This window comes from Cannabis sativa, chromosome 4 (assembly GCF_029168945.1).
Source record: "Cannabis sativa cultivar Pink pepper isolate KNU-18-1 chromosome 4, ASM2916894v1, whole genome shotgun sequence".
Lineage (NCBI taxonomy): Eukaryota > Viridiplantae > Streptophyta > Magnoliopsida > Rosales > Cannabaceae > Cannabis > Cannabis sativa.
This window is the reverse complement of record NC_083604.1, coordinates 9,613,996-9,628,540: the sequence shown is the minus strand read 5'-3', so window position 1 is coordinate 9,628,540 and position 14,545 is coordinate 9,613,996. Positions and strand designations below refer to the sequence as shown.

General features: G+C 31.8%; 3 protein-coding genes across 4 annotated transcripts; 2 read left to right on the top strand and 1 right to left on the bottom strand.

Moving 5' to 3' along the window:
- The first annotated feature begins 326 nt into the window (after positions 1–326).
- Positions 327–2,350, top strand: LOC115713922 (F-box protein At1g67340). The gene is made up of 3 exons (XM_030642401.2): positions 327–791; positions 914–1,076; positions 1,196–2,350. Exons 1-3 carry the CDS (start codon positions 502–504, stop codon positions 1,967–1,969), a joined length of 1,227 nt encoding a protein of 408 aa, XP_030498261.2. The 5' UTR covers positions 327–501; the 3' UTR covers positions 1,970–2,350.
- A 2,976-nt stretch (positions 2,351–5,326) lies between these two features.
- LOC115714236 (uncharacterized) lies at positions 5,327–11,397 on the top strand. Of its 2 annotated transcripts, none has more exons than XM_030642861.2 (3): positions 5,327–5,485; positions 5,754–6,062; positions 11,137–11,397. In XM_030642861.2, the coding sequence occupies exon 2, from the start codon at positions 5,777–5,779 to the stop codon at positions 6,059–6,061; it is 285 nt and encodes a 94-aa protein (XP_030498721.1). In that variant the 5' UTR covers positions 5,327–5,485; positions 5,754–5,776; the 3' UTR covers position 6,062; positions 11,137–11,397. The 2 variants fall into 2 exon arrangements, with proteins under 2 accessions (XP_030498721.1, XP_030498722.1); XM_030642862.2 differs by having other exon boundaries at positions 5,422–5,584.
- Positions 11,398–12,565: 1,168 nt separating this feature from the next.
- On the bottom strand, positions 12,566–14,071 carry LOC115712781 (REF/SRPP-like protein At1g67360). Its single transcript, XM_030641141.2, has 3 exons — positions 13,841–14,071; positions 13,529–13,747; positions 12,566–13,162 (listed from the first exon to the last, which is right to left on the bottom strand). Exons 1-3 carry the CDS (start codon positions 13,856–13,858, stop codon positions 12,707–12,709), a joined length of 693 nt encoding a protein of 230 aa, XP_030497001.2. The 5' UTR covers positions 13,859–14,071; the 3' UTR covers positions 12,566–12,706.
- Between the last annotated feature and the right edge of the window lie 474 nt (positions 14,072–14,545).

The window sequence follows — 14,545 nt, the reverse complement described above, 5'->3', positions numbered from 1 at the left end:
ACGGAAGTTGGTTGTTTTACTTGTAACAAAATTAACCGCTTTTGAAACAAACCCCATGAGAGAGAGTGAAGCTACCCCACCTGTTACCAACAAACATAAATTTAAAGCAAGAGAACGTACCCTCTTTTAGTGCATTGTGTTCAAAAGGATTTTTTTTTATTTACTCTTACAATAATATAAATTAAAATTCACATATATATTTTTTTTATTAAAAAAAAAAAAATCCAAATAGAAACCGTCACGAACCAACAGATCTGGTCAACCCCATTTGACCGTCAATACTATAAGTGGAGGGGTAAATTTGTAAATAACGAAGATTAGTTTCCTTTTTTTTTTATTTATTTATATATTTTAATTTTAATTAATTAATTTCGGCCTAGCTTCGTTTTCTTTTCTTCTCCTCTCTTCTATTATATATATATAAGGATTCGGGTCTCATTTTCGGCCTCTCTTTATCTCTGTGTGTAAAGAGTATTAAGAGAGAAAGAACAAGACACCAGTATGAGAACAAGGAGAGGCCTTTGTTACCCAAGAGTTGGTGGTTGTGGTGGTGGTGGTGGAGGAATGTTTTTGGAGAAGGTTAAAGTAATTAGCAAGAGAAAAGATTTCGTCGGAGAAGAAGGGAATATTATTGATTGTCGGAAAAGAACAAAATTTTCGCCGGAGATTTCTTCTTCCGGTACCGGTCTTGATTTATTCGACTCATTACCTGATGACCTTGTTATATCTATTCTCGCTAAACTTAGCAACACCGCTCGTTGCCCTTCCGATTTTACCAACGTATTGATAACGTATGTATAATTAGTCTTTTGCCATCATTCTTAATTTCCCTTTTTTTTTTTTAAGACTTTTGATTGGTTTTGAATTTTGTTTTAATTTTAACGTTTATAAATGGTTTGATTGCATGGAACAGATGCAAGAGATTAAACGGTTTGGGGCTTCATTCAATGGTGTTATCTAAAGCTTCACCAAAAACTTTCTCAGTTAATGCCAAAAACTGGTCCGAATCGTCTCATCGATTCTTGAAACAGTGTGCGGAAGCTGGGAATGTTGAGGCCTGTTACACTCTGGGCATGGTTAGTTTATATATGTATATATGTATGCATAATTAGTCTTGTATTGAATGCATGAAACATTGAAGAGAATTAATTAATGGCATTAACTCAACCACTTCTTATTCTTCTTTCTCTCTCAGATTCGTTTCTACTGTTTGCAAAACCGAGGAAGCGGAGCCTCGCTCATGGCCAAGGCGGCGATTAGTTCTCACGCGCCAGCACTTTATTCTCTCGCCGTTATCCAGTTCAACGGCAGCGGTGGCTCTAAAAGCGACAAAGACTTACGAGCCGGCGTGGCCCTTTGTGCACGCGCCGCCTTCCTTGGTCACATAGACGCGCTCCGGGAGCTTGGGCACTGCCTCCAGGACGGCTACGGAGTCCGCCAAAATATCACGGAGGGGAGACGTTTTCTCATCCAAGCCAACGCGCGGGAACTCGCGTCCGTTATTTCGTCGGCGGCGGTGTCAGGTATTCCCACTCGCCAGTGGCTTACGTGGAACCCACTCTCCCACCAGCACCAGCACCCTCATCATCCGCAGTTGCGGCACTTTACCGGTTCCGGTTGTCCGTTGCTGAGCGATTTCGGTTGCAACGTTCCGGCGCCGGAGGCTCATCCCGCCAGTCGGTTCATGGCGGAGTGGTTCGCCGCACGTGGGGGCTCACCTGGGAATGGATTAAGGCTTTGTTCGCACGTGGGTTGTGGCCGCCCGGAGACGAGGAGGCACGAATTTCGTCGTTGCTCAGTGTGTGGGGCAGTGAATTATTGCTCACGCGCGTGTCAGGCGCTTGATTGGAAACTCCGCCACAAGGCCGAGTGTGCCCCCGTGGAACGTTGGGTCGACGAAGACGGCGAAATTCCTGACGGTGACGGAGCCGTTAATGGTGGCGACGACATGATGATTGCTGATAGCTAAAACAGTTTTCTTTTTTTTTCATCTCAAGAAGGTCGTGATAACTTTGACTGTAACGGATGTTATACAAGTTAACGGAAATGTTTATCCAAAAAAGTAAAAAAGTAAAAGAAAGTGAGCGTTAGAAGGACTGTTACTGCGAGGGAAACCAGGTTGGCCATTTTAGTGCAAACATATATAGATTTTAAGTTAATCATGGCCGTCGGATTAAACGGAGATTTGTTCCCCCAATTGATGTATAGAGGGGGTTTTCGGTAAAAATGATGGGGGCTATTTTTTTGTTGGGTTTTTTTTTTTCTGGTACTTTTTTTGTACTATAGAGCAACACCAATTGTCAGCCTTAATTACGGTCAAATTAAAATTCTAAATTCTTCTTAATAGAAACTAATCTTTTCCATCTTTAATACAATATTTTTCCTAAAGTTTATGTAAAATGGTCAATACTCATGAAATAATCACAAGAACCTCACAAGTTTTTTGTGGTCTCGTTTTATACACGAATTTGTATTACCTCTATAGATGAGTTTAAGGGTAACACAACACTGGGCCAGGCAAAATATTTTTTTTGATATGGATGTATAACTACGTACCAATATCCAATAAATACCAATAACCATTTATGATTTTTGAAAAGGCTTAACTTTGGGGTAAAGATAAGGCCATTTCTTGTCTTGAATTTTAATGAAGGATGTTCTCATTTCAAGCTGTAATTTAATTTATAGCATTTGATTTTTCTCTCTTTATCTTTTGGTAAAAATAAAAAATGAGATTGAAAAGCAGGAATGCAGGCCAACCTAAGGCTCCAACGGTACTATTTTTTTTGGCTGCATTATTCTGCCATCTTTGCCCAACTTTCTTTTCTGGCTTTTAGGTAGTCAAAAAGAGTCAGAAACATTTAGGTGATTGACCAACAAGTAAAGGAAAAATAAATAAAAGGAAAAGGAAAATGGAGTGAGTAGTGGAATTGAGGGACATACATTTTTGCAGATTGGTGGGATATGGTCGTTTGAGAAATAATTTTTTTTTTTTTAAAAAAAAAATAAAGAAATATACATATTTATTCATAAAGTTTTGTGGGTAGCATAAAGGACCAATTGAGTGGGAAGAAAATAATAGCAAAAATATATCTATGTAGCCTTGAATGCATTTTGTTTTTCAATAAAGAAAGCATTTTTAGTATATATTTATTTATATATATATCAATGTGGGAGTGCACTTATTCTATCTTTTATCATGGTTTTTTCTTTATTTTTTTAGTCTTTAATTTAATTATTTTGGGCTAAAAATAGCTCCAATATTATTTTACTTGGTGCTGGTAGTCATATTATGTGTTAATGAAATTTTAATTTATTGTGATGGTGGTTCAAAGTTGAGACATTGGTAAATCCAACTGTTAATATGGCAAATATGCTCGCTTTTGATTTTTTGTCAATTAATTCAGAGATTTGGCAGATGCTTGCAGAGGCTTATTTTTGACATGTATAATAGACCATAAATTTAAAATAAATTAAAATTTGTAGCTTAGTTGGGATGATGTATTTTATGCATGTTGTCTAAATATGTATAGTGTTTGGGGACCAAAGTTGCTATTATAGATTAGTTATTGAGAGAGTGATAGCCTAATAGGGTTAGGTTAAGAAACGGCATCTACTCTCCTACTTTGCATGTAATTTATAATTAGGCATATTATAGATTTAAGTTCAAAAAATATTAAACTCAACATTTAAGTTTTAATTATTTTTCTTTTTCTTTTGGAAAGGGCTTATTAACATTAATTATAATTTGAAATTAAGAAGTAAAAGATTGTTTTTTATTTTGTTTCAGTTGGAGAGTAGTAATCAAGTAGTGTCTTTTTCTTGGTTTTGTTAATAATAATTGTGTGTGCCGTCCTATAATTCTTAATTTTATACAAAATATATAGAAGTAGAGATTCATGACATAATAAGTTCATTGAGTGGAGACCATTGTTGTTGTAGCCACTCTATTCTCATAGTGATCCTTCTAATTTGGCTACAGTACTAAAAGCTGTTTATTAAGTCTCCAGCTAGAGTAGCAGTCTATGATTTTGTTAATTTCTGAGCTGTTTTTTTTTTTTCCATTGAAAAATAAAAAGTTATAATAAAAAGCTTTTTATTAGAGAAGCTAGTTTTATGAATTCAAATTCACTGTTTAAAAACTTGCATTGCTGACAAACTAATTAGATGGTTAAAGGCCTAAAAAAAAATAGATTGTATAACTATTTAGACTATGTAGTTATTAAAATAATTAATATTTAACAAAATATGATTAATAACTTCTCCTTTACTATGTAATTTAAATATTATATTTTTAAAATATTTATTTATATAAAATATATAATTTATATTATAAAATAATTCTATAATACACTTCAAGGATCATTCCAGTACATTCTCTATCTATTCTAAAATTTATAATGTATCACAATAAATTATTTTTCCTAATTGCAACTGTTTTTATTCGAAGCATAATTATAAATGCTTTTTATTCACATATCTGACTTTAAATCATTTGAATTTAGTTGTATCATTAGTTCATGGGATAATTAATTAATTACATCAATAAATTGGTTTTTTCATCAAGAAATCAATTTTTTCATCAAGAAATCAGATTTTTGGTTATTTTTTTAGCGACAATATTAATTCTGACGACTTTTTCGGCGTCGGTAGCAATTTTGACATCTTTTCCGGCACCGACAGCTACTCTGACGATTTTTTGACGCTAACAACAAACTCTAGTGACGTTTTCGGCATCAGTGACGAAATAAAATTGCCTAAACAAATAAAAACATGAGGGAAATTAAATTCTATACCCTTTTTATATTGTCATCTTTTATTTTTACTCTCTTTTTTAGAGTCTATCATTTTTACTTTTTTTTTTTAAATATTGTACCAATTTTGCCCATGTCACTTCCAAATACTCTCCATGTGACTCTCTTATGTCAGCGTATTTTGGGTACAATACATATAAAAAGAGGTATGTTTCAATTAAATATAAAATTAGAGGTAAATTTGATCAATTGATTAATAAAAGTGGTATTTTTCAACTTACCCCTAAAAACATTAAATATGGGCTTTTAAAAAAATTTAATTGGGATTATTTTACAAATATACAAAAATAACAAAAAAAAATTACAAAAATATGGTTTCATGGAATTTTAAATATCCTTACAATTTTTTTGATTTTATTTTCAGAAAATACAGTCTTGTACTATTGTTAATTTGTTGTTAATTTTTTGTTATATGTATGTTAAAAGTGTCATATTTAAGTAAAAACTTTCAAAATTTGAGTGAGTGTAATTTCATATCCTTTTAGTCTCTCTTTTCTTTAGTTTTCTCCACTAAAGGCCCACCTGATAGAAATTGGGCCTAGAAATGATTTAGAATTTGTAGGGTTGGGCCTATAGTGCTGAAGAGAAACTTCTGGTCTGCTAATCCCCAAATTCCATCTTCCAAAAGGGTTGAAGCTTCTTTCAGAGTTTGCGACCTTAGAGCAAAGAAGGTGGTTCTTCCAGTCACATTCTGTATTCCTATCTAATTCAATTCTAGATTTTTACTTTGACACAAGTGTTGCTGCGGTTGTTTTCTCAATCAGTATAATGTATATAATTTCTTAAATTTTAGTTTTTTCCATCTTTCATACGTGATCTAGGGTTTTTCCTGTTGTGATTCCTTAATGATCTATATGTTTTGGTTATTATACCGAAGATTTTGAGATTGTGTGCATAAATTTGAGTTTTAATTAATAATTGATCAAAATGTTGGCTCAGATTGTTCAATAAGGAGGTGAGGAATGGGGTTCATAATGGAATTTGCTGAGAATTTGGTACTGAAGTTGATGGAGGACCCAAAAGAAAGGGATCGGAAATTCAGGGAACATGTATATGCGGTCAAGGACCGGTGCGGTAAGACCAAGGAGATGTGGAGCTACCCTCTTCGTCCGTACGGGTTTTGGACCTTCGAACGTCACAACGCTCAGCTCCGTTGGGATGCTCAGATTAGCCAGGTTCCTGGTCGTAGGGACCCCTATGATGACGTCCTTCAACAGAGCTACAAAATCGACACCAGGTCCAAATGAGGTCAGTCAGTAGTTCTTTTCTTTATTTACTTTCGTTATTTTATTTTGAGGGTTGGATTTAATTTTTCTTGTTTTGTGATTGTCCTGAAAAGCTTAATAAAATTTTATATATGTCATCTGTAGTTATATTATAGAGTTAGAGTTAGTAATACATATGACTGAATTTTGTTATGGAATTGACAGAGATGTTCTGAGTTTGTTTGCTGGTAACTTGTCCATTAGTTCAGTGATAAAATTGTCTTGTCTTTTGCAAATTGCTATGAATGATAGCTTTACTTTGATGGTAGTCTTTTAGATTGTAATGCACAAATGGTTTTTCAGATTCATTTCTTGCAAAGCATAGAAAACATTGCTTATGTGTCTTTGGGATAATTCTCGTGCTCTACTTATGAATCATCTTTTGGAGATAATTTGGAAATAAAGGAAAGGAGAAGATTAAGTATAATGAATTAGGTAAAGGATTTAAAATACTTTGAAGGAAACTTTGGATATTGTTTCTTGGCAAACAATGTGCAAGGAACATATACTTGAAGTTGATCTTAAACCCTATGAAAGTGTTGTTTAAGTTAATCTGTCCATTTTTGAACCTGCAACCCACTTATGTTATGCTTGCTAGAACTCCCTTATGAATCATGAATCTGAAGTTTGTTTAGGTCTTTTATGAAGAATAGTTAACTAGTTATAGCGTCTATCAAATTGTATATACATTTCTATCTTTTCGCCTCCCATTGTTTGTACATTATTTCAGAGCATCTGTAATGGAGTGCTAAAAGTGTAGTCACTGTGGTGTATATGCATATATTTTAGTCCATCTTCATAGAAATAAATTTTAATGGTGATGTATAAAATGATCCAAACTTAACACATGCTAAAAGTTGTGCTAAATATAATTTAGACTAAATTTTACACTACAATAAAAATTACTTTTTTATTTAGTCTTTTGCCACTTATTAATATAATTAATAACTTTTTACATTTTATTCATATATTTAATAAGGTTTTTATATACTTTCAATAAAAATATAATATTTTTGTTGATTTTTAAAAAAGTAAATTTTGCATTAGAGTTTTTTAGTAAATTTGAATAACATTAACTATGGTAAAACGCCCAATTGGCTTTGGATGTGTCCCTCGGTTAGGTGGATGAAAATGGGTATCAACGGGCAAAATTGTACAGCAGACACAATTTGATTTGAAATATTCTATAAGAGAGTTTTGTTTGCCGTTTGCACTCCAAAAATTTATAAATGCATCCCAAATCAATAAAATAAAGGCTAATTAGTAATTTTTCCCCCGACCTTTGACATGTACCAAAATCATGCCCCGTGAACTTTTTTGGCTGTTAAAATGTTGTGGACATTGTCCCACATAGAATAAATGGTAGAGAATTGAGCCATATATAAGAACATGGGCTACTCCACTCATTGCCAATTGGTTTTGAGATGGAACCCCATGATTCTTAACATGGTATCAGAGCCATATCCCTTGCGGGCAAGCTATCCGATCCGTACCTACACAGATAGTGACCATGTCCACTCTGATACGGTTCAAGATTGATAAGCAAAAAAATAGCCATCATCTTGAGGGGGAATGTTGTGGACATTGTCCCACATAGAATAAATGGTAGAGAATTGTTCTATATATAAGAACATGGGCTACTCCACTCATTGCCAATTGGTTTTGAGATGGAACCCCATGATTCTTAACATAAAAATCTCCTGAACTATTGAGATTGTTAGATTTAAGGATTTTTGTCTAATTTTAGTAAAAAAATTCAAACATAGATGAAAGTTCAGGGGACATGATTTAGTACATATCAAAGTTTGAGGGGCATGATTTGGTAGATATCAAAGTTTAGGGAGCATAGTTTAGTACATAAACAATCACTGAAATAGTAAAATTGAATGAAATTAGACAAAAGTCCTTAAATTTAACAATCTCAATAGTTTTGGGAAATTTTAACGACCAAAAAAGTGCAGGGGCACAATTTGGTACATATCTAAGTTCAGGGGAAAAATTACTAATTAGCCTAAAATAAAATATGTATCTTTAATCATATTACTTTTTTTATTTTCTTTCTTCTAAAAAATATATCTATTAAATAAAAATAAATTATATTTTAAATATTATAACAAAAAAATTAAAATAAAAAATTATGTGAAACTTTATTAGAAAAAATAAAAAAAAAAATTATGATAATAAAATTAAAATAAGTATTGAAATTAACATAAAATATTGGGAAAAAAACAAAAAAATACAAAAAAGGAAAAAAAATTACAAAAATACTTTGGGCCGGCCCATTAAACATTTATACAGTCCACATACAAATATTTACAAAAATACCACATGCACTAAGCCTTCAGCTGTACAGAGCGAACCATGAAGATGAAAATACGCGCTCGTTTCAAAACCGCAAAGCAACCAAAATGAAACCAAAACGAGAAAAATACAACTATTAATTCTGGCAAAATCAACTGGAAAAGAATACCTGCAATGATCTAAACTGAAAATGACGAAAAAAAAAATCAGAAAAACTGTGAAGAAATTGAAATTACACATTTGTTTTCTGTTTTATTCGATCAAAACAACTCCCCCTAATATCGAAATCCAGATTCATGAAATGTAGATCTGTAACAAACAGATCTGGACCTCCCACCAAATTCAAAACAATGTATGATGTGAAATTTTTTTAAAAAACCTCATGAATAATACATCTACGTTATATACAGTTACATTTTGATTTATTTTTTGTTTTGGTTGCCTTATAGTTGCATTATCGTTTTATGATAGTTTGTATATTATGTAAGAATTTAATTTGATGGGGACTAAGAAATAGTAGTTATACATAGTAAGTTTTGTGCAAATAGTTGCATATTAATTTTATAGTGAAATAACATATGCAAGTAGCAAAACTATAATAAAACTACAAAATAACTGTATGCAAGTGCAAATAGTTGCCTTATAGTTGCATTATCGTTTTATGATAGTTTATATATTATGCAAGAATTTAATTTGATGGGGACTAAGAAATAGTAGTTATACATAGTAAGTTTTGTGCAAATAGTTGCATATTAATTTTATAGTGAAATAACATATGCAAGTAGCAAAACTATAATAAAACTACAAAACAACTGTATACAAACTAAAATACAGGAAAAACTCTTTGAACATCAACATCCATGATAAATCTCATTGTTACCCATTGATGATATAAAAATGGACAGGAAACAACTAGATAAAAAACATATTAAAAAAATACATATAGAAGGTGTAAAATTTCAAATATGGGAGAAAACCAAAAAGAAACCGAAAACAAACCTCGGTTCGAACATCAGCACCAACATTATCTTTTTTCCCAGAAACGTTGACAATGAAATCTCTGCACACTATTCTCTAATATTGTTGCACGTGAATGTTGTATATCATCAGTTTTTTCAATAGCAATGCTATATATGTTCATCACTCTTTCAATAGTGATTTTTATTGACTTAATTAGACACACTAACATGCGCGTTTTTAATTTGTACAAATAATATTAGACTGATTTTGAGATATTTCAAAAATAAAATCTTAGAATCGTGGTGCTGTTGGTATTGGTATACCTAATTTCCTAATATCTACTATATATGTTGACAATAATATCATTGTGTACGTCTCAAAAATCTTCACTACGTGTGCATATCATATATGTATATATATAGTTCTCCCTTGATTGATAGAAGTCAATCCTAGACCTAAGCAACAATATATAAGAAACTAGCTTTACAATTAAAAATTAAAAATAAAAAGAAAAGAAGAATTGTTATGGGAAAAAAATTAAAAATTAAAAACTGAAAATAAAATTAAAAATAAAAAATTAAAAACTGAAATAAAATTAAAAATAAAAAAATAAAAACTGAAATAAAATTAAAAATAAAAAGAAAAGAAGAATTGTTATGGAAAAAAAATTAAAAATTAAAAACTGAAAATAAAATTAAAAAAAAAATAAAAACTGAAATAAAATTAAAAATAAAAAATTAAAAACTGAAATAAAATTAAAAATAAAAAGAAAAGAATAAAAAAAGAGAGTGAAATGATGGATTGATTGATAGAAAATGAAAAAAGAGATGGAAGAGAGTAGGATTTGATTGATGATGGATGGAATGATGACTAAGTGGTATTTGTGTAATAAAACCAACTTTGTAAGTAAAAATGTAGACATAAGCGTGTATGAGTAATTGTGTAATAAATTGTGTAAAATAGATTTTTCATGTAAAAATTTCTAAAATATTTTATGAGAAAAAAAATATTAAGACCGATTATTAAGAATTATTTTAAGTTTATTTTTTTAAAAAATATAAGAGTGTAATTATCATTTTGTGAGGTGGAAATAGAATTTCCCTATTCTATATTTTATTTGTTTATATATGTGTTATATATATATATATATTAATTAAAATAAAACATTTTACATAATTAAGAACTTTTCTCTAGTTGATTATAAAGTATGTGTATTTTTTATATTTGCTTTTTATTTTTTTTTTTGATGAAATATATTTGCTTTTTATAGTGTTTGGTTTCCCTCTCTTTATTCTTTACTTTGATTGCTTGAGGTATCAATAACCATACAACAGAACTTATAATTTCACTAGTGATTAAATTTTCTTTTTCCTCTTGCTCCTTGTGAGTTAAAAGAAGATAAATTTACTGTATTTGTCATCAACGTTTACTTCCTTGCTTAGAAAATGAACAATGCATTAGTCAACTGAGTTTATCTTTGCTGGGAAGAAATTACTATTATATTGTGTTTTTAACTAAATTTGATACTTAGATCTTTTGTTTTTCTCAATTTATATATGACCCGCAACATATGTAAGATGATACCACTTTCTCCTTTTAAAAGGAGAACATTTTCCACCAACAAAAATAGTAGGGTGGACATCTCTAATTACTTTCAATGTTTATGGGTTTTTTCTTCTTTCTTTTTTTTCATGATATGTGCATAAAATGTAATAATGTACGTAAATTAGAGGCGAAAATATTTGCTTCTGTTTTTGTAATCCTATCCAATGAACATATCCATGGGATTGTTGCAGATAAATGAGATCTCTATACTGGACGATGGGAAGGGGCATATATATATGGTGTTTTTCTTTGAGGTTTTCATGTCATGTATGGAGCTGTAAGATTTTATTGATTCAATAAGCATTGTGCATTCAGTTCTCACGGAATATTTTCTTCCCGTGTAATGTAATGTTGACAAACAAGTATTTTGAGTTTGCATTCCTTTTCCAAAGTATATGATCTTTCAAAGAAACGATTTCTTGGAATGCAATTGGTTGGTTTCTGCTTTTCTACTTTCGTTTTCAAGTGATTTCTTTTGATCCCTTATCTTCATCCATATACGAGTACTTTTGTTACATAACGTTATTCTTCTCTCCTTGTGTAAAATGTTGTTATTCTTTCCAGTAGCTTAAATTTAAATGAAAGTCATGGACATACTAGTAATGTTTCGCGTTGAAGTTTATTGGAGAACATTATTCCAAAATAAATTAATTGTAAAAGTATTGAGTCATATATAACGGGCTACTCCACTTATCATCAATTAGTTTTGCAATATAAAGTTCATGAGCATGTGAAAACTATTATTTTTGCTTATTTTTTTTTTTTAAAAAAAAAATTGTGATTGGTTAGTTATCTTAAAATGTAAATGTTATAACTTTAAATTTCAATTCAGTTTTAAAACTAATAAAATTGTTTCCTTGTCTCAAAGCAATGGATACCGAATCCTTTATCTAACCCCTTCTTGTATCCCAAGTATTGTATTATCCGGACAAAACCTTTTCTATTACAACAAATTCCCAATTTTTTCGTTAACTTCGAATACTTTTAGAGTGAAATACTAAAATGTCCCATTAAATAATTCCCTACAATGATGCTAAAAATATTATTTTCTGATTTTTTTCCGACAGAAAATATTATTTGTATAAGATGATTTTTCTTGGCTTAATGTATTAGGTGATTTTTTTATCCTTTTGAAAGCGTATTAGGTGAATTATTGATACAACAGTATCCCTCTCCGCCCCTACTCTAACTTTATCTTGAGATTTACGTTCTTACACGTAAAAAAAAAAATGAAATTCTCATGCATAAGATTTCTTATAAGATTGTGAACCTGGCTGTATAATCAATAGTCACTAAGCCAATTTCATTATTTATTGAACAAAAAAAAAAAATCATATGCAACCCCACTATCCTTATTTATTTCCCACTTCATTGTGATTGCCATTAAAAATTCCAAAGCCAGAATAATTCTACTATAATCAAATGAAGATTTCCCTCATGTTTTTAATTTATTAATTAAAACAAACTGTCTATTGCTTAAGTTTATATTTTATCATATAGTTAACTTTCTGCTTTCCCATATGTTGGGGACAATAGATCTTCCGCTTTTATTTTATTTTTCAAGCATCTTTGCCATTTGGGGTCGAGTTGGAATGATTATCAGAACAATTACAAAGAAAATTGTATATCCTACTCTTAACATCCATTCATTCAGAAACAAAAGAGTTTTTAAAGTTCACTTGGCAAATCATTTACAAAAGTTGAAAGAGAAATCATCTGGCATATAATAAACTCACATATTCCTAAAATAAAACACACAGCTCAATCAGAATCAGATGACTCTGAATCTGATTTATGCTCCTTCGGTGGTTCTACTTTCTTTCCTGCCTCACCCTTTTTGAATGCCTTGGTTATCTCATCCACAGGAACCAATGGCAAATATCCAAACACAGCATAACCCTTCTGCGTCAAATCCTTTACAGTATGGTTATACTTCTCCGACCACTGAGCTGCTGTCGGTGCCGCCTTCTCAGCCACCTGGTGAATGGCCGGGTACCTGTTTACTGCCACCCAAAGATTCACTGTCCTATCCATTACAAAATGCTTGTAATCCGTGGCAGCATGGCTCACAGCCGCACGAGGGCCTTCTGTTCGTGCATCGTTCACAAATTTTTGAGTCTTCTCCGCCGCCTTAAGCGTCAAATAATGAGCTTTGTAAACGATCTGCTTAGCCAATGGTGGCGCATGCTTATCAAACTTGTGTGTAGCTTCGTCTACCTGTCATAGTGAATCCACTTCTTAATTTGAGTCACACGCAATGGAAAATAAATGACATCGTATACATATAGATTGAGCAAAGGGAAAACCTAATAAACACCCAATTCACATATATCATAACATTTTCGTTTCAAATAAGCTTAGTAATCAAGATCAAGATCAAGATCTCTCTTTATCTTCCTGTACATGAGCGCCAGAAAACTTTTCTTATTCATGTTTAGATATGCTAAGGCAGGAAACGAAGGTCGAAAAAATAGATCAGACCCAAAGAATCGTTGATAAGATTCTCGGAGCTGAGTAATATCAGATATTGAGTGAAATCATTAATAACAAAAAGTATTTTCTTTTATCGATTCATAATCATACCTTTTTGTCGAGAAAAACAAGGAGATCATCCGGAACGCCCTTGAGTTTGTCATAGACTGGAGTAACGACGGTGGTAACCACACCCTCAACAGTCCCAACCGCAGATCGCAAAGGCCCCGAGTTCTGTTTCGCGTAGTCGTACAAATTCGATACGCACACCAGCGCTTGAATCGCTGCGACCCTTACGAAACCCAGTCGCTTCAGTTCTCCACACTCAGTCTGTCCATGCAATCAAATAAAATATTTAAGATCTAAGCTCACAGAGAAACTAAAACTAAAATCAAATGAAAAATGCAAAATAAATAGACAGACCTTATCGGTGGTGGCCATGGCGTTTGAAAATTTCAGAATCGAATATGAGTTGATTTAGTTTCTGTTTTTAGCTTTTGTTTTGAGCTTGTTCTTTCTCCGAACCTAAAGTATCGAAGCAGTAGTCGGTACAGGGTTGTATTTATAAGGAAGCTGATTTAGATGCAGTGGCATTTTCTCATTGGAATTTTGAGAAGAGAGAGTGGGATGTGATCAACGGTCGATACTGGTTGTTAAATGGGCCCTAGATTACCCTAGAACTAGCATCATTTTGGGCATGGGCCTAGAAGAGTTGTCTAGGCTAAAGTAGAGGCTTCAAAGAAGACACGTGGCGATCTATCACGAATTCGTGGGGCCCATACTTCGAACCTTCTAGCCTTCTTTCTTATTCCTTTTCTCTCTCCCACTGTAAGTAAATTCATATTCATCTTTGTAATTTTCTTTAATTGCCTTTTGTCTTTTCTTTCTTTTATTTTCTTTTTGTGAAAGTAATTTTCTTCTTTATTTTCTTTTTTAATGTAAAAAATTCGGAAATTATCCCTTGAAAAAAAATGGCAATTATCAATTGTTCTTTTTTTTTTTTACTTAATTACCCTAAATTATTATGAGCACCGCACTAAGAAATATACATATTTTATGGTAACTAAGAAATAATAATTTATTATGAGGATTAAATCGACATCCCTTCAACTCTTACCTAATCCTCGG